This window comes from Piliocolobus tephrosceles, unplaced genomic scaffold (genome assembly GCF_002776525.5).
Source record: "Piliocolobus tephrosceles isolate RC106 unplaced genomic scaffold, ASM277652v3 unscaffolded_77, whole genome shotgun sequence".
Classification (NCBI taxonomy): Eukaryota; Metazoa; Chordata; class Mammalia; order Primates; family Cercopithecidae; genus Piliocolobus; species Piliocolobus tephrosceles.
In genome coordinates, this window is record NW_022335051.1 from 175113 (window position 1) to 194867 (window position 19755).

A 19755-nucleotide genomic window follows, 5' to 3' on the forward strand; every position below is an offset into this window, starting at 1 on the left:
CTTTCGGGGGTGATGAAAATATTCTATATCTTCATCTGGGTAGTGGTTACCTAGATACATTTATATGAAAATATTCTTCAGGCTGTATATTTTTGTTTTTATTGTGTATGACATCTACCTCAGTTACACACAAAAACCCCTTATGTACCTACCAGAATGGTTAATAAAATTTAACAGATTGACAATTCTAAGCCTTGGCAAAGAGGTGGACAAAAAGGAATTCTAACACATTGTTGGTAGGAATCTAAACTAGTGAAACCACTTTGGAAAATAGTCTGGCATTACCAAGTAAAACTATAAAAAGATATACAAAAATGTTTATAGCTGCAGTATTCCTAATTGCTGCAAACTGGAGACAAATTTCCATCAAAAAGAGAGTGAAGGCTGGGTGTGGTGGCTCACGTCTGTAATCCCAGCACTCTGGGAGGCTAAGGCAGGTGGATCACCTGAGGTGAGGAGTTCGAGACCAGCCTGGCCAACATGGTGAAATGCCGTCTTTACTAAAAGTACAATAATTAGCCAGGTGTGGTGGTGTGCAACTGTAGTCCCAGCTACTTGGGAGGCTGAGGCAGGAGAACTGCTTGAACCCAGGAGGCAGAGGTTGCAGTGAGCTGAGATCGTACCACTGCACTCCAGCCTGGGCGACAAGAGTGAAACTCAATCTCAAAAAAAAAGAGAGTGAATATAATATCAATTGTGTTATATTCATAATAGAGTATTATTCAGCAATGACTAATGAACAAACTACAGCTCCATAAAACACAGGTGAATCTCACAAAATAACACTGAGTGAAAGCAGTCAAGTAAAGAAAACAAACTAAATGGTTCCATTTATATAAAGTTCAAATAGCAAAACTAAACTACCAAGTTTGGGTGTGATCTTAGAAAAGCAAGAAAATGATTCTCATAAAAGTCAGGACAGTAACTTTTGAGAAGTGGGATACATATACTTGATTAGGGTGAAGTTAAGGGAGGGCTTTCGGCAGTGCTGACATTGGTCTATTTAATGACTGGAATGTTGGTTACAGGGTTATGCTTTGTTGATTACAACAATAAGAAGACGCACCGCTCAATGATTTTTCTGTATGTTATAGTTCACAATAAAAGAAGGTTAAAAACAATCAACGGGACCTGGTGATTAAATTTGGTGGGGGAGGGGAGGAGAGAGAAAGAATCACAGACAAGTCCCAGGTTTCTGACTTGCACAATTGCTTAGGTGGTGATGCCTTTCATTGAGATAGGAAACAGCATTTTCAGAGGAAGAGTATGAAATAAATCTTGGACATACTGATTTTATTACTTTTGGGACATCCAAGTAGAGATAGCTAGTAGGCAATTAGATACTAGCAAATGGAGTACTCAACCATCAGAGGTTGGGGTTGAGATAAAAATGTTGGATTCACCCATGAGTGAGACTATGGACATGGCTGTGACTGTTAAGGGAAAGAAGAATGACAGAAAGGCCTAAGGCTGCTTGGTGGGACATTAACATTTAATGGCCAGATACAGGAGAATAAGCCAGCAAAAAAAAAAATTGAGAGTGGTAGGAGGAAAATGAAGAACTGTCATGAACCATTAAGCAAGAGGAAAGAGCGTCTCAAGAGTAAGAAGTCACTCTGCAGGTTGATGCATAGTTGGGAGGTGGGGTGGGGGACATGGATTATGTGTACTACTCTGCAGGCCAGTTTTTACTCCACTTCTTTCTGGCTGACTTGACACAAGCAACAACCCAACAGAAAACCAATGCTTCTGAGAATGGCTGCAAGTTTTTATGTGCTGTCTTTTGAGGTAAGAAATCAAGGCTGAGCTCTTCCTTCTCCTAATTCTCAGGAAGGAGGAAGGCAGATGTGAGAACACTGGTTGGGTCTGTGTGCTACTGGGCAGCATCACTGTTAAAAGGTCAGCACACAGATGCAAGATCACTTTTCTGCTTCTTTCATGTGACTGAAGTGGTTGAGAAGGTTGTCACTCCCCCCTGCACCCCCCACACCCCCGCAGTAAGGGAGAGCCAGGGCCAAACCTACAGCTTGGGCAGAAGAGGCCAGGGCAGGTGTCCAAGGCCAGATCAGCAGTCAGCCAGGGCAAATGGGCTCGCTCTGGTTACATGACCTGGGTCAACTGACAGAAAGGAGTGAAATGTCGGGAAGATCTCAGTGTGTTTGAGAACTGGGGAGATGAAAAGGGTTCATTCTCATGGCCTACTTTAGTTTGAAATAATTTAAGCTTAAGTAGATTCCAAAAAAAAAAACAGTATTTCCACCTGAACCAGCCGGGTTAATTCCAGTCTTCTACCCTGGAGTTTGGTGCCCAAGTCCTAGTTAAGAATCAAATGTAGAGTCCTTTCGTCGTCCATTTGTCAGTGCAAATATTTAATATAAATATTTCTCCCAGGGACCCTGTAGACTTGAAAATAGTGGCTATAGATTGAAGACAATTTTGATATTCCAGGGATCCCTGACCAGAATAATAAGAAATTACCATAATTTCTCAATTTCTAGCACCTCACAAACTTCGTCTCACACACACAGACACACACATACACACAGGTGCGGGCTTACCTACTTCTCAGAAAATTGCACAGATTCAACAAGAAAGAATAAATAGTAATTAATATGTTACTTAATGGCTGGCTGGTGAATAATAATAAAATGTTAGCTAAAACAAAAACAATTTTTATATTTAAAACCACTATCACCCCTCACCAAATATTTAAGTGATAAAGTCTAAACTGACAGAACAGCAAATTAGTACAGTCCTTTGGGAGGGAAATATGGTGATACATATTAGGAAACAATCCTCTTATTTGTTGCTTTCTTTTTTTTAATGACAGAAAAAAAAAACAAAATTAAAAAAGGCTATTTCATAAATCACAACACCTTCTTACAATGAATACTACGTAAACACTTTAAAAATGAGATGTTTGTGTGATAACTAACTTTGTAGGAGGCGCAAGGTATTTACAAATTATCTATTGAATGATAGTTAGTATTTGTGCAACACCTAGGTACTAGGGTTGTGTTGACTGCTTGTACACCTGCTGTTTTAATTTTACAATAACCTTACAAGGTAGGTGGCATACTAACCTCATTTAACAAATAAAATGGAAGTGAAGGCTTAAGTTTATTATCTGTTATCACTGAGGGAGGACACAGCAGAATTAGGATTTAAAACCATTAAAAAACCTTGATTTCAGAAACTACACTTCCACTCACTGTGCCAGTGTATCATAAAGTATACATACTTTTGAAAATCTCATTTATTTAATATGCATCAATGGTACATTTCTTTAATATACAGCAATGTACATAATATCAACGTTATGTATTGAATATACATCAATGTATGAGCTCACAGCTCTTATCACTAAGGATTTTTGGGTTTCTTTAGTAAATTTTAAGAAAACTGTTATGAATTAACAGTACAGATGATACAAACATATGGCAAAAGTAACAAGGAGGCACTCCAATGATTGAAAGTTCGGACAACAAAACTCTCACCTTCTCGGCCGGGCACGGTGGCTCATGCCTGTAATCCCAGCATTTTGGAAGGCCGAGGAGGGCGAATCATGAGGTCAGGAGATCGAGACCATCCTGGCTAACACGGTGAAACCCCGTCTCTACTAAAAATAAGTAAAATTAGCCAGGGGTGGTGGCGGGCACCTGTAATCCCAGCTACTCGGGAGGCTGAGACAGGAGAATAGCTTGAACCCGGGAGGCAGAGCTTTCAGTGAGCCAAGATCGTGCCACTGCACTCCAGCCTGGGTGACAGAGTAAGACTCTGTCTCAGGAAAAAAAAAAAACTGGGCTGGGCCCAGTGGCTCACGCCTGTAATCCCAGCACTTTGGGAGGCAGAGGCGGGTGGATTACCTGAGGTCAGGAGATCGAGACCATCCTGGCTAACACGGTGAAACCCCATCTCTACTAAAAATATAAAAAATTAGCCGGGCGTGGTGGCAGGCGCCTGTAGTCCCAGCTAGTCAGGAGGCTGAGGCAAGAGAATGGTATGAACCAGGGAGGCGGAGGTTGCAGTGAGCCGAGATTGCACCACTGCACTCCAGCCTGGGTGACAGAGCAAGACTCTGTCTCAAAAAAAACAAAAACAAACAAACAAAAAAAACTCTCACCTTCTCAAAAGGCACTTTCTTCTTTATATGCTGCAATCCTGTATGAAATTTTCAAAACAATTACATATTACCTCAAAGAGGTTTTTTGAAAAAATAAAACAACCCCTCCTGAAACATTTTTCAAGTAAAACAAGAGTAAAAACACTATCTTAATGTGTACCCTCAGAAACTGGAAACATCCTTCATATCTAACAATAAGAGTTAAGTACAGTTATCAACTTGATTAAATGGTCCTTAATCATTAAATTAATGACTATAAGAAAAAGAGATCATAATATACTGCTGATTATTACAAGAATCTGAGTATCCATACACCATATGCCACGATAAAGTCTCTTTAGACCCAAAAGTAAAGGTGAAAAGAGAAATGAAAACAGGGATAGATGATGTAAGGCTTTTCCCTCAACTAATTTACTCTTATACTATCTTTGTAATACATGTGTTTAGAACAAAACAATGCCACAATGAGCATCTAGGTTAAAACCGTTATCAGACAGGCAACTCCAGAATAAACAGATACAATATGCTCCTTGATGGAAAGACCTGCTAGTGAGAACTGACTCCTTCCCATATTCATCTATAAATTTAGCACAATTCTAATCAAAATCTCAGTGGGATTTGTCTTAGAACTCAACAAAATAATTCTAAAATTCACCAGAAACAGTAAATTCATGAGAATAGCTAAGAAAAATTTGAAAACGAGCATATTTGCCCTATCAGATATCAAACTTCTATAAAAAGCCATGGGGGAGGGGTAGTAATGGAATAAACACAGACAGACCTGTCACTGGAACAGAACTGAGAATCCAAAGAGGCCTTATGTATGCAGGAAAGCCTTGAGGCATTTGCAATATGAACAAGTCAACAAACTGAGAGAGGCAAAAGTCTATCCACTTAGGAAAAATTTAGATCCCCACCCTTACACTAGACACAAAAGGAAATTCCATACAAACTAAAAGAGCTCAGTGTGAAAAAAATTTTTTCACATAAAATATACGAAAAATTTTAAAAGATAATCTTGGGATGGTAGAGATTTTGCTAAACCAGAAAAAAAAAAACTATAAAGAAGTGAAAGATTTTTAAGTTGAATAATGAAGAATTTTTTTAAGTGAAAGATCTGACCACCTAAGTTAAAACTTCTATATAAAGATACCATAAACAAAATTAAAAGACTAATAATAAATGAGGAGAAAATGTGTAACACATATAACAAAAGATTAACCATTGTGATATCTAAAGAACTCCTATAAGGCAATAAGAAGATAACCAAGAAAGGAAAAAAATGGGCAAAGGTATGAACAGGCAATATCCAGAAGAAATGCAAAAGTTTTGTCTGTACAAAAATTATGTTGTAGACTCATGTAACACCCAGTAAATTACATTCTAGGAGATTAAAGAAGTCATGTTTTTCAAGACTAACAAATTACATACATTTACATGATATCAGAATGGGAAATGCCTGTCTGAACTTGAATCTACAGACAAAAATTACCAAGAAAAAATCATTGAAATTATCATAGACTTGAAAAAACCTTTGTACTAGCATTTGTCTAAATCAATGTGAAAAATTCTAAAACTTATCCAGGCAGGAGAAGAAACACAGTTAATAAAAACATGAAAACCTCATTATTAAACAAGGTGATTATAAATTAAACGATAAATTTTTTTTAATGTGAAACCATCAAATCTTGCTGATGCTTGGGGAAAATGCAAATCAAAACAATAACATGACAGTTTTCATAAATTATATTGGCAAATATCTAATAAATGAGAATGCCCAATTTGGCAAGGGTACAGGGCACCCAACATTTTCTTACATTACTGGTGGAATTTTTAACAACATGGGAAAACAGTGGTAATATTTTCTTTTTTTTTGAGACAGAGTTTCACTGTGTCGCCCAGGCTGAAGTACAATGGCATGATCTCGGCTCACTACAACCTCTGCCTCCCCAGTTCAAGTAACTCTCCTGCCTCAGCCTCCCAAGTAGCTGGGACCATGGGTGTGCATCACCACGCCTGGCTAATTTTTGTATTTTCAGTAGAGACCGGGTTCACCACGTTGGCCAGGCTGGTCTCAATCTCCTGACCTCAGATGATCCACCTGCCTCAGCCTCTCAAAGTCCTGGGATTGAGTCCTGGCTCAAGCCTGTAATCCCAGCACTTTAGGAGGCCGAGACGGGCGGATCACGAGGTCAGGAGATCAAGACCATCCTGACTAACACGGTGAAACTCCGTCTCTACTAGAAAATACAAAAAACTAGCCGGGCAAGGTGGCAGGCGCCTGTAGTCCCAGCTACTCGGGAAGCTGAGGCAGGAGAATGGCGTAAACCCGGAAGGCGGAGCTTGCAGTGAGCTCCAGCCACTGCACTCCAGCCTGGGCGACAGAGTAAGACTCCGTCTCAAAAAAAAAAAAACCATACAGTAAGATCTCAACTATGTTCTAAAATAATAGTAACTATGTTTTATGAATACCTTTATGCCAGACACCAGGACTATTTACATGTACTGGTACACTTCATATTGACAATAATGCTATGAGTTAACACTATTATTACCCTCATTTTATGGAGAAAGAAACTGAGACAAGAGATCAAGTGATAGAGCCAAGATTTCAACTCAGGTTGACTCTAGAGTCCAAGATCTTAACCACTAGCACAATGTACAGAAATTAATCAAACTCTTCAAACATAGTGGAGTTGAGTCTATTGTCTACTGTAATTCCCGATTTTGTCATAGATTTTCTACTACTTTACTTCTGAAATACAAGTTTTTTTTTTTGTTGTTGTTCTTGAGACGGAGTCTCGCTCTGTCGCCCAGGCTGGAGTGCAGTGGCCCGATCTCAGCTCACTGCAAGCTCCGCCTCCCGGGTTCACGCCATTCTCCTGCCTCAGCCTCCGCCATTCTCCTGCCTCAGCCTCCGGAATAGCTGGGACTACAGGCGTCCGCCACCTCGCCCGGCTAGTTTTTTGCATGTTTTTAGTAGAGATGGGGTTTCACCGTGTTAGCCAGGATGGTCTCGATCTCCTGACCTCGTGATCCACCCGTCTTGGCCTCCCAAAGTGCTGGGATTACAGGCTTGAGCCACTGTGCCCAGCCTCAAACACAAGTTTTTAAAAGGATCAGTAATCACAAGACAGCAACAGTGTCCCTGAAATTCCCCTAGAGATGCTAACTACAAAATAAAACTCATAAATCATAATTCAATAGCTTTAAATATTGTAGCACAAGAACATTTTTCTAAATGAAATTTCATGTGCATCTGTAACATAAGAAACAGATTAGGCTGGGCATGGTGGCTCACGCCTGTAATCCCAGTACTTATGGAGGCCGAGGCGGGCAGATCACGAGGTCAGGATGTCGAGACCAGCCTGGCCAACACGGTGAAACCCTGTCTCTACTAAAAATACAAAAATTAGTCGGGTGTGGTGGTGGGTGCCTGTAATCCCAGCTACTCAGGAGGCTGAGGCAGGAGAATCGCTTGAAACTGGGAGGCAGAGGTTGCAGTGAGCCGAGCTCCCGCCACTGCACTCCAGCCTGGGTGAAAGACCGTTTCCAAAAAAAGAAAAAAGATTAAAGCAGTATTTTATTCTATCAATGCATTTTAAAGCTCAAATGTGGCTGGGTGTGGTGGCTCATGCCTGTAATTCCAGCAGTTTGGGAGGCCAAGGTGGGTGGATCATTTGAGGTCAGGAGTTTGAGATGAGCCTGACCAACATGGTGAAACCTCGTCTCTACTAAAAATACACACATCGAAAAAATTAGCCAGGCATGGTGGCACATGCCTGTAGTTCCAGCTACTCAGGAGGCTGAGGCAGGAGAATCGCTTGAAGCTGGGAGGTGGAGGCTGCAGTGAGCCAAGTTGGCACCACTGCATTCCAGCCTGGGTGACACAGTGAGACTCAATCTCCAAAAAAAAAAAAGCTCAACCGTATAACGTATATAATGAGAACAATAAAATTCTTCTGATGAACACCAACATTAAATTATGGATGATTGGGCAGTCTTACGTCAAATTTGTTTTGTTTCGATTGCATGGTATCAAGAAAAACCTGATTCACAAAGATGAATAGATGATAAAGCATGTTTTGCAAATAATAATGTTTTGTGTGTGTTTTTTAAATAGTACATTAACACTATCTAAGGATTTAATTACATCTGTCCAGAGGTTTTAAAAGTAAAACATTTCTAAATTAATTCTGTAATAGTGTTAAGGAATGAATACTTTGTAGTCATAAACTTTTTGGTAAAAAATAAAAACTTTACAATATGTACTAATCCTGATATATGCATTAAGCAGTCACGTTATTGCATAATGCAATAGTTCTAATAGTACTGAATGTGCTTATATAATGTTACATGTACAAACAAGCACTAGCCTAAAATTTCAAAGTATCAACATAAAGCTACAGTTTTACTAGTCAATAACATTTTTATCCTTTCTAACTCTGAGGAAGAAAACAAAGGAAATAAAAAATTTTAATTAAAAAATAAAATGGCATTTTAAAAGTTTCAATTCTACACACAAAGTGAGACACTCTATTCCAAGGATTGTTGTCCTGGGTGTGAGCATTATAGATAATTTACATTTTCTTCCTTTTGCTTATTTTCTCTCATATATTCTAAATGCACTGCTTTTTTATTTTATTATTTTTTTTTGAGACAGAGTTTCACCCTTGTTGCCCAGGCTGGAGTGCAATGGCGTGATCTTGGCTCACTGCAACCTCTGCCTCCTGGGTTCAAGCAACTCTCCTGCCTCAGCCTCCCTAATAGCTGGGATTACAGGCATGCACTACCATGCCTGGCTAATTTTGTATTTTTAGTACAGACAGGGTTTCACCATGTTGGTCAGGCTGGTCTCGAACTCCTGACCTCAGGTGATCCTCCCGCCTCGGCCTCCCAAAGTGCTGGGGTTACAAGCGTGAGCCACTGTGCCCAGCTTTTTTTTTTTTTTTTTTTTTTTTTGGTTTGAGATGGAGTTTGCTCTGTCGCTCAGACTGGAGTGAAGTGGCATGATCTCAGCTCACTACAACCTCTGCGTCCCAGGTTGAAGTGGTTCTCCTGCCTCAGCCTCCCAGGTAGCTGAGACTACAAGCATCCATTACCATGTCCAGCTAATTTTTGTATTTTTAGTAGAGACAAGGTTTCACCATGTTGGCCAGGCTGGTCTTGAACTCCTGACCTCAGGTGATACACCTGCCTCGGCCTCCCAAAGGGCTGGGATTACAGGCGGGCGCCACTGTGTCTGGCCAACTTTTTATTTTAAGATTACTATAATTATAAACCACAGGAATTTACAAAAAAGTACACAGGGAGGTCCCAAGTACCCTCACCCAAATTCCTCCAATGTTATAACTTATGTAACTCTACTAAACTGTCACCATCAGGAAACTGACCTTGGTACAATCCCTAGTTTATTCAGGTTTCACCAGTGTTGTATGCAAAATGGGACTTGAGTATGCTAAGATTTGTATGCAGTATGTGATTGGTTGTATGAAATTTTTATCACATTTGCAGCTTTGTATAATTACACCTGAGATACAGAACTTTTCCATCCCTACACAGCTCCCTCATGCCACCACTTTATAACCACACCACCCCTCATCTCCCATTCCTAACTCCTAGCAACCACTAAATCTGTTTTCCACCTCTGCAGGTTTGTTATTTCAATAATGTTACATAAACGCAATCATACAATATGTAACCTTTTAGGGTTCTTACTTGTTTTCACTCAGTATAACTCTCTTGAGATAACCTGGTGGTACAAATCAGTTGTCTCTAATATATTAAAATTTAGCATGAGATGCATTCGAGTGTGTATAAACATTTATAAAATTTTAAAGTTTAAGACATTAAAATGTGAATCAAAGGTGTATGAAATCCCTGTTTCATTGACAGAGAACAGGGATTCTGAGATACAAATTTTGAAAACTGATCATCTAATACAAGCCTAGTACAATGTAGTACAGGTTGAATATTCCTTATCTGATACACTTTGAAGCTGAAATACTTTGAATTTGTGATTTTTTCAGATTTGGGAATATGTGCATTTAACTGGTTGAGCATCCCAAATCTGAAAGTCCAAAATCCAAAATGGTCCAAAATCCAAAACTTTGAGTGCCAATATGACACTCAACAGAAATGCTCACGGAGGCACTTCAGATTTTGGATTTTCAGATTAGGGATCCTCAGCCTGTACAAGAACTTTATAGAAGAAAAACCCAGGACTCAGTGCTACATTTTATCACTGTTTACAAGAGTACATGGTTTACAAGAATGCCTGGTTTTGTACTTGTTATGACTAACATCTAGATTCTGGTTCTTTCCCAACCCAGTTGAGTATGTTACATTCAAATATGACCACTTGCTATTCTTCTCAAATGACCACAGTTTGCTACCCTTTCAAGTTCTTCCTAATGACAGAGGAAACAAACTCCTCTTAAATTCCCAGATCTGTGTGGTGCTTTAGCTAGCACCACACCTCAGGTCCAATTCTCCTGTCTTTATATGCAGCAGGTCCACACGACAAGGCCTCCCTCAGAAAAAGCTACCCAAACCTAGGACAAATTCAAACAAACTCTTCTCCCTCCCCCTCCCTCCATGTGCCCAGAACCCCTTTCTCCTTCCTCCCTAGGCTAACCTGGTAAGTCTTCCGGATAGCTCACTCCACTATCTGTTAGCTAACTGGGTGTGACAAACCACGTCCTTACACCTTAAAAGGCAAACACTCCAGGAACTTACTTCTCGAATATCAACACCTTCACAGTAATTTCCCTGCCTTTCCAAAAAGTGCTCTAAACAGGTAAAAGCTATAATACAAACTCTATATATTTCTGTCATACAGATACAAAAGCTGGCACTATTGTTTGCATATTTTAAAAATCTGGTTGATATAGTTATCACTCTTTTTTTTTTTTTTTTTTTTGAGACGGAGTCTCGCTCTATTGCCCAGGCTGGAATGCAGTGGCCGGATCTCAGCTCACTGCAAGCTCCGCCTCCCGGGTTTACGCCATTCTCCTGCCTCAGCCTCCCAAGTAGCTGGGACTACAGGTGCCTGCCACCTCGCCCGGCTAGTTTTTTTTTGTATTTTTTAGTAGAGACGGGGTTTCACCATATTAGCCAGTATGGTCTCGATCTCCTGACCTCGTGACCTGCCCGTCTCGGCATTTAGAACACTGCCTAGCACACAGTAAGCATTATCTGTAAGTATTAACATTTATCGCTACTACAGTCCAGATTCACTTCCTTGTGATATTTCTCTATTCCTCTTGGACTCTTTTCAGTTCAACCTGCTTCTGAAATTTCCATACCAAGAAACAATGATAATGTTAAGAATTTTATTTCTGAAATTCATCCTAGTCAAAACTACTAGAACAAATTCTCTTTTACATACTAGCTGATATTAACATTTCACTAAATATGAATATAAGCATTTAAACTATGGGAGCAATGGAACAAATGCCAAGCAAAAAGCAGGTTATCAATCAGGACACATACGTGATACTCCCATGTTAAAAAAAAGGGAAGAATCATATGGTCATATGGATGTCTGTCTATGCGTCAAACGGCTCTGAAAAGTTTCACAGCAGTCTACTGAGAGGGAGAACGGTCTGTTTGGTGGAAGGGATATGAAGGAGACTTTTCACTGTACATGTTTTTTTATTTTTTATATTTCAAATCTGAAGCAGCGAATGCATTACCTAGACAAGAATTTAATTTTTTTTTTTTTTTTTTTTTTGAGACAGAGTCTCACTCTGTCACCAAGGCTGGAGTGTAGTGGCGCGATCTCGGCTCACTGCAACCTCACCTCCCCGGTTCAAGTGATTCTCCTGCCTCAGCCTCTCGAGTAGCTGAGACTACAGGTTTGTGCCACCACGCCTAATTTTTTTTGTATTTTTAGTAGAGACGGGTTTTCACTGTGTTAGCCAGGATGGTCTTCATCTCCCAACCTTGTGATCCACCCGCCTCAGCCTCCCAAAGTGCTGAGATTACAGGCGTGAGCCACTGCGCCCAGCCAAGAATTTAATTTTTAAAATGGGGGTGCAAAGGAGACTTTAAATAAGTACTCTGGAAGCCAAGTGTCAAAGTCTCAATTTGCTACTACCTGTGTTATCTTGGGCAAGTCACTTAACCTCTGAGTCTCAGACAAAGCAAGAAGCAGTAAATACTTCTAGATTCTTTTAAGACAGTTTCCCTCTTGTTGCCCAGGCTGGAGGGCAGTGGCGCAATCTCGGCTTACTGCTACCTCCGCCTCCCAGGTTCAAGCAATTTTCCTGCCTCAGTCTCCCGAGTAGTTGGAATTACAGGTGCCCACCACCATGCCCGGCTAATTTTTTATATTTTTAGGAGAGAAGGGGTTTTGCCATGTGGGCCAGGTTGGTCTCGAACTCCTGAACTCACCCACCTCAGCCTCCCAAAGTCATGGGATTACAGGTGTGAACCACCATGCCCAGCCCTGGGTTATATTATAATTCTAAAAGTTTTATTATCTCAATGGGGTAGTAAATAGATGGTACTTTTTTTTTAAGATACGGTAGAAGTAGTAATCCAACATTTCGTAAAACAAGGCACCTTTTTTGTGGACTTGATTTTCAAATGCAGTGAATCCTTGAAGAACATGGGTTTAAGCTGTGTGGGCCCACGTATGTGTGGATCTTTTTCAACCAAATGCAGACCGAAACCTGCATTGATGGAGGCCCAACATTTCATATTCAGGTTCTGCAGGGCCCACAGTGGGGACTTAAGTATGCCAAGATTTCAGTAGAAACAGGGGTCCTGGAACCAATCCCCTATGGTATATGTCATACCATATGTATGTATATGTATAGGACCTATACATATACCAGAGGACAGCCGGACTATTTTTACAGTTTTAAGAAACATAGATTTGTCAAGCCCATTAATCTATCCAGATTATTTGTACTATTCTTACATAGAAACCCTTCTTAGAGGAGGTCTAATATATAGAAAATACCTACATAGAATATTCTGCATATTAGGGCCGAGCACAGTGGCTGATGCCTATAATCTCAGCACTTTGGGAGGCTGAGGCGGGCAGATCACCTGAGGTCAGGAATACAAGACCAGCCTGGTGAACATGGCGAGACCCCGTCTCTATCAAAAATACAAAAATTAGCTGGGCATGGTGGTGGCTGCCTGTAATCCCAGCTACTTGGGAGGCTGAGGCAGGAAAATTGCTTGAACCCGGGAGGTGGAGGTTGCAGTGAGCTGAGATCATGCCACTGCACTCCAGCCCGGGTGACACAGCGAGACTCCATCTCGAAATAAAAAATAAAAAATAAAATATTCTGCATATTAGTTTCTCTTGCACAACTTCAAAATTCTTTTAAATGAACACATCTTTATACTATGCCATGAAGTCAGCAATAAACTACATTAAAACAATTAATGTTTAAACATATGAGTATGTACAAGAAACTAAAAGCATTTATTATCAAACACTGAAAAAAAAAGAACATCTCCAATCAATGGTAACAGCTATAACTGAGGACAGGCTTTATTTCAGGAACATACACGTATCACTTTTCATCATAACACTAACCTGGCAAAGTAGGTTTTTTTGTTTATTTTTTCTTTTCTTGAGACAGGGTCTCTCTCTACCACCCACGGTGGAGTGCAGTGGCACCATCATGGCTCACTGCGGACCTCAGCCTCTCAGGCTCAAGTGATCCTCACACTTCAGCCTCCCAAGAAGCTGGAAATACAGGCATGCGTCACCATGCCGGGTTAATATTTGTGTTTTTTGTAAAGACTGGGTTTCGCCCTGTTGCCCAGACTGGTCTGAAACTCCTGAGCTCAAGAGATCTGCCAGGTGTCAGCCTCCCAAAGTGCTGGGATTACAGGTGTGAGCCACTGCACCGGGCCCTAAGTAGGTGTTAAAATCCCTACTTAACATAAGAAACTGAGGCACCATGAAGATAAAGCCACAAGTCTAAGAACTGGGAGAGGTGGAAGCCCACCCAGATCCCTTAGATTTGAGCTCAGTGTACCAAACCAAGGGAGCAGGGAGTGCTAACTTACTGTTAGCTGGCAGGCAGATGCAGGTTTGCAGCAGTTTTCACCGATTTATGGGAAAATGGGAAAAAGTAAGGACACGAAAGTACAGACGAGGTTTCACCATGTTGGCCAGGCTGGTCTTGAACTCCTGACATCATGATTCACCCGCCTCGGCCTCCCAAAGTGCTGGGATTACAGGTGTGACCCACCATGCCTCAGCCTTCCACAGTGCTGGCTTCCCAAAGTGCTGGGATTACAGGCATGAGCCACTGCACCTGGCCAAGAAAAGTCAATTTTAAGCACTTAAGCAGGCCAGGCGCGGTGGCTCACGCTTGATTCCCAGCACTTTGGGAGGCAGAGGCGGGTGGATTACCTGAGGTCAGGAGTTCGAGACCAGCCTGGCCAATATGGTGAAACCCCATCTCTACTAAAAACACAAAAATTAGCCAGGCATGATGGCAGGTGTCTGTAATCCCAGCTACTCGGGAGGCTGAGGCAGGAGAATCACTTGAACCTGGAAGGCGGAGGTTGCAGTGAGCCGAGATCATGCCATTGCACTCCAGTCTGGGCGACAAGAACAAGACTCCGTCTTAAAAAAAAAAAAAAAAAAACTTAAGCATACAATAAGTACTCTTTCCATGCTCCAGTGTTAAAAGTCCATTTATTACAGACTGCTTGTTTTGAAAACAAATCTAAAATTGGTAATAATTCTGCTTAAATTCCATATTAAACTAGGATCAAAAGTTATTTTTAGTTCTTGTTTCTTAAATACTTGAAATGTGCTGCTGCATAATGTTTTCCTTAAATATTTATTCATTCAACTAACTTTGGGTGGAAGGTACTTTAAGTTTATAAGTCCTTTCTGAAAGTGGAAATACATAACAATGTTTGCATAAAAGACACTCAATGGTTTTCAAAGGGTATCTGGGAGTCTAATCAGCCTATTAACTTTGTTCTGAATAACCAACAACAAATGTGAGCTTTTTGTCACATCTACTTGTATCTTCCCCTGTAAACTGATACCTACATTTTAAATGCGTTTTTAAAATGTTTCATTTGGCCCTATGATAATTATTTCTCCTCTAAAAAGCGACAGGATTTTGGTTTAAGAGCAAATGAGACAGAGTATCCGGTCCATGAAAAAGACTAAGTGGAAAGATCAGCTCCCTGAATTTTGTAACCAATAACAAGACAAACTCCAATGCTACCTTGTTCATATAATCAACAATATGTGAGTTGAAATAAATTAGTGAGCTACACATTTCTGATACATGCCAATTTACCAATCAAAAGGAGGGGAAGAAATCGCTCAAATGTGCCTACTGTTAACAAACATCTAAATATCAGACATAGTCTCTATTAAAATCATAACCTATACATTTTGAAATCATTCCTTCGACTTGTTATTTTTTTAATCGCCCCATTTAAAAAAACAACAACAAAAAACAGCAGCCACTTTTAAAATGTAAATTCCCCCCTTTTTCAAAGTAACTTGCCTAGGAAAATTGAATGCATTAAAATAAAACGTAACAGACAAATCAATTACAACCTTAAAAAAAAAAAAAAAAACTAAAATGATCAGTAACACAAACCAATCGCTCCAGTTTAGCAAAGGGTGTGTTTTTAATCTGTTGTGGGTATCCTATTATACTAATAGGCAACAACGTTTAAAAGTCATCCCAATGCCTAAAACACCACCATACACATAACATACTTGCTCTTTACTCCAATGAAGCTTGAACTAGACCCAAACTCAGACCATTTTCCCCTCCTGGCACACTGAAATATACAAGGGAGAATCCAAGAAATCAGATATGTTAAGTGCTGGTATCTTCCTCCAGAGTAGGGTCAAATTCGTGTTTGCCAGCAAATGTCACCGTCCCAATAAGTCTGCAAATTCTCACTAGCGCTGGAGTACAAAGAGGCCTGACCACGGAAACACCTGTCCTAGCACCAGGAAGACAGTGGGAAACGCAACCCCCCTGTCTCCGCGCCGGCCCCAAAGCCTCGGTTGCAGCGATCTGGGGAAAAAGGGGTGGCCGCTGGTCTCGCGGGTGCGGCGGACAGTGTCCCACACCCCCGGCCCGCCTCCCGAGAACCAGGAAACCTGTCAAGCTGGCCTGGACCCACCCTCCGCAGCCCCCTCGCGCTCCTGCCCAGCCCGGCCCCAGCCCGCCCGCCCGACCGCTTCGCGTCCGCCCCGGCCTCCCGGCTGCACTCTGCCACCTCATCCCTCCCGGCTGCCTCGCGGCCCCGCCACCTCCTCCCCGCGGCCTTGGCTCAGGCCGCCCCCCCGGGCAGGAGCGCCCCGCAGCCGCCCCTCGCCCGGCCCCGACCCCGTCCGTCCCCCAACGGCCCGGTCCCCGCAGCCCCCAGGCCTGAGCTCCCGCCGCGCGCTCCCCACCCCCAGACTCCGCCCTCGCCCGGCTCAGCCGCTCCCGGCCCACTCCCCCAAGCCGGCTACCTGGAGGCAAGGGCGGCGGAGCACTTCACCCAGGGCCCCAGGTCGCAGAGGGCCCGGTGCTCGGGGTCCCGCTCCTTCTCCCGCTCCACGTGGTAGGCGTAGATGGAGAGCAGAATCCCGGCAGCGCACACTGCATACCGGGCCACCCGCTCCCACCGCGGCACTGACACTCTCAGCAGGACGGGCGCCGCCATCTTCCCCCCGCCGCCGCCGCCGCCGCCGCCGCCTCCTCCCTCCGCCTCCACCTCAGCCGCCGCCGCCCGTCGGGGCCCGACCCAGCCGCCGCCGCTGCCGCCACCGCCTCCGCCGCCGCCGCCACCACCGCCGCCGCCGCCGCGCCCCATTGGCTCGGTCTCCTGCTCCGGGCCCCGCCCCCACAGGAGCGCGGCCCAACCGCCCCGAAAGGAGTGAGGCGGACCGGGCGGGGAAGGCGCGCGCGGGCGTGGAGGGAGGGGGTGGAGTGCGCAACCGCCGGGGAGGCCGGATCGGCCGGCGGAGGCTGAGGCGGCGCGGGGCGGGGCGGCAGGCGCGAGGGGTGGAGCCCGGGGTAGAGAGGGGCGGGGCAGGGGAGGAGAGGGGCGGGGCAGGGGAGGAGAGGGGCGGGGCAGGGGAGGGGCGGGGCCGAGCGGGTCAGCGAGGGAGGGACTTAGAGGAGCGGTGTAAGGAGCACATTGCAAGGATGGCACTGTGGATGACTGGGCGAGCCGTCGGCCCCTCCTGAGGATGGCAATCAATTGCCATCCTTTTTCCCTTTTTCGTCGTTATCACTTGATATTTCTGACCCTATCTAAATCAACCCTGGCCAATGCTTGGAGCTCCAGAGTCACACTTCTATGACCTAATCTTCCCACCACCACCTCTGTGGGACTCTGTGTTCGACCTGTACAAAACTTTTTTTTTTTTAATGTGCAAAACTGTGTTTCAAATTTAAAAACTATTTTTAAAAAAATGATTTATGGACCAGGTACTTGGGCTAACACCCGTAATCCCAAGACTTTGGGAGGCCAAGGCAGGTGGATCACCTGAGGTCAGGAGTTTGAGACCAGCCTGGCCTACATGGTGACACCCTGTGTCTACTAAAAATACAAAACACAACAACAAAAAAATTAGCCTTGTGTAGTGGTGGGCGCCCATAATCCCAGCTACTGGCAAGGCTGAGGCACGAGAATCGCTTGAACCCGGGAGGCGGAGGTTGCAGTGAGCCGTTCCACTGCACTCCAGCCTGGGCAATAGAGTGAGAGTCTCAAAAAAAAAAAAAAAAATTTACGAATGCCTTGCTTCTCTGTAAGCTGAATTTGAGGTGGCTTACCATAAGTCATATAATATAGAAAAATATAAAGATGAGCTAATACAATCAGGACGAAGAAAAAGAAAAGTCAGAATAAAATGAAAGGCCAGGAATAAGAACACAGATAAATAGGCCATAGGGGCTTACACAGTTATTAAAATTGCGTCATAAATTTGGCTCTGAGCTTCCCGGTGGCCAAAACTAAAAGGAAAACAGATGTATGTGCTTTTCTCACTGTCTTTAAGAAGAAACACAGTGTTCTTGGAAATTTTCAGTTTCCCTGGTTGCAGCTTTCAATTTTTCAGGGGCATTATATTTTGAGTAATAAGCAATATCTTTGTATTCGTTATCTATTGTTGGGTAAAAATCACCCCAAATTTAACAGCTTAAGAAACAATACATTTTTTTTTTCCTCACGGTTTCCATGGGCTAGGAATCTGGGTGAAGTTAGCTGTGTCCTCTGGCTCAGGCTCTCACGAGGATACAATCAAGCTGTCAGCCAGGGCTGCAGCTCTCTCAAGTCTTCAGATTCCTCTTTCAAACTCACTTCCACGGCTGCTGGCAGGCCTCAGGTCCTCTCTGGCTGTTGGCTGGAGACATCATTTCCTGTCCACTTGCACCTCTTGTTGAGAAGCAGCAGGCTTACCCCAGGGAGAGGGAGGGGAAAGAGGAAGAGACAGAAAAAGAAAATGAGAGTGAGATCACAGTCCTTTTTTGAAAACTAATCCCAGAAGTGACATCCCATCACTTTTACATAGTCTATTGCTAATTAGAAAATAGTCCCTAGGTCCAGCCACACGTGGTGGCTCACACCTGTAATCCCAGAATTTTGGGAGGCCAAGGTGGGTAGAGCACCTAAGGTCAGGAGTTCAAGACCAGCTGACCAACATGGTGAAACCCCATCTCTACTAAAAATACAAAAATTAGCCGGACATGGTGGCACATGCCTGTAATCCCAGCTACTTGGGAAGCTGAGGCATGAGAATCGCTTGAACCTGGGAGGTGGAGGTTGCAGTGAGCCGAGCTCACACCATTGCACTCCACTTGGCTTACAAGGAGAAACTCCATCTCAAAAAAAGAAAAAAAGAAAGAAAAAGAAAATAGTCCCTAATCCAGCCGATGCTCAAAGGGAGAGGATTACACAGGACATGAATATGAGGAAGCTATCTACCACAGTCCTCAAAAACATCCTCACTCTGCCTGGGTGGGGTGGCTCACAACACTTTGAGAGGCTGAGGCAGGAGGATTGCTTGAGACCAGCAGTTCAAGACCATCCTGAGCAACATACGGAGCCCTGGTCTCTGCAAAAGATATGCAAAACTAGCAAGGCATGGTGCATGCCTGTTGTTCCAGCTACTTGGGAGGCCGAAGAGGGAGGACTGATTGAGCCCAGAGGGCTTGGGGCAGGGGTGTGGATTGAGGTTTCAATGAGCTGACATTGTCCCACTGCACTCCAGCCTGGATGACAGAGTGACACACTAATTAAAAAACAAAAACAAAAACCCAAAAACCTCACTCTACATCCCTAATGGTTTTAATAAATTTAAGTGGACTCCTGCAACCGCCCTTCATATAGATTCCTTTACTCAGTTGATGAGATCTCTTGATCATTGGGCTTCTTTCATCAATAGGTCTGGGAGGTTTACCCATGCTATTGCAAATAGTGATTGTTAATTTTCATTACTGTGTAATAGTCCATTATATTAGATATCCACAATTTTACTTATTCATTCTACTACTGATGGACATCTGGCCCATTTTTAGCTATCATGAATTAAGTTGCCATGAACTTAATGACCTTTGATGCCTCATAAGCCCTCATTTATTTTTATGGGAGTTTAGCTCTTGTTGCCCAGGCTGGAGTGC

The 19755-nt window shown here is 43.1% G+C and overlaps 1 protein-coding gene across 1 annotated transcript in view; it reads right to left on the reverse strand.

Annotated features, from left to right (window-relative positions):
- LOC113219667 (vitamin K epoxide reductase complex subunit 1-like protein 1) overlaps positions 1 to 17096 on the reverse strand; it is a 77829-nt gene extending 60733 nt beyond the window's left edge. Inside the window, exon 1 of the mRNA XM_026446737.2 lies at positions 16602 to 17096. Coding sequence (XP_026302522.1) covers positions 16602 to 16945 — 344 coding nt within the window. The 5' untranslated portion in view covers positions 16946 to 17096. The remainder of the gene's footprint in view (positions 1 to 16601) is intronic.
- Positions 17097 to 19755: the final 2659 nt, after the last annotated feature.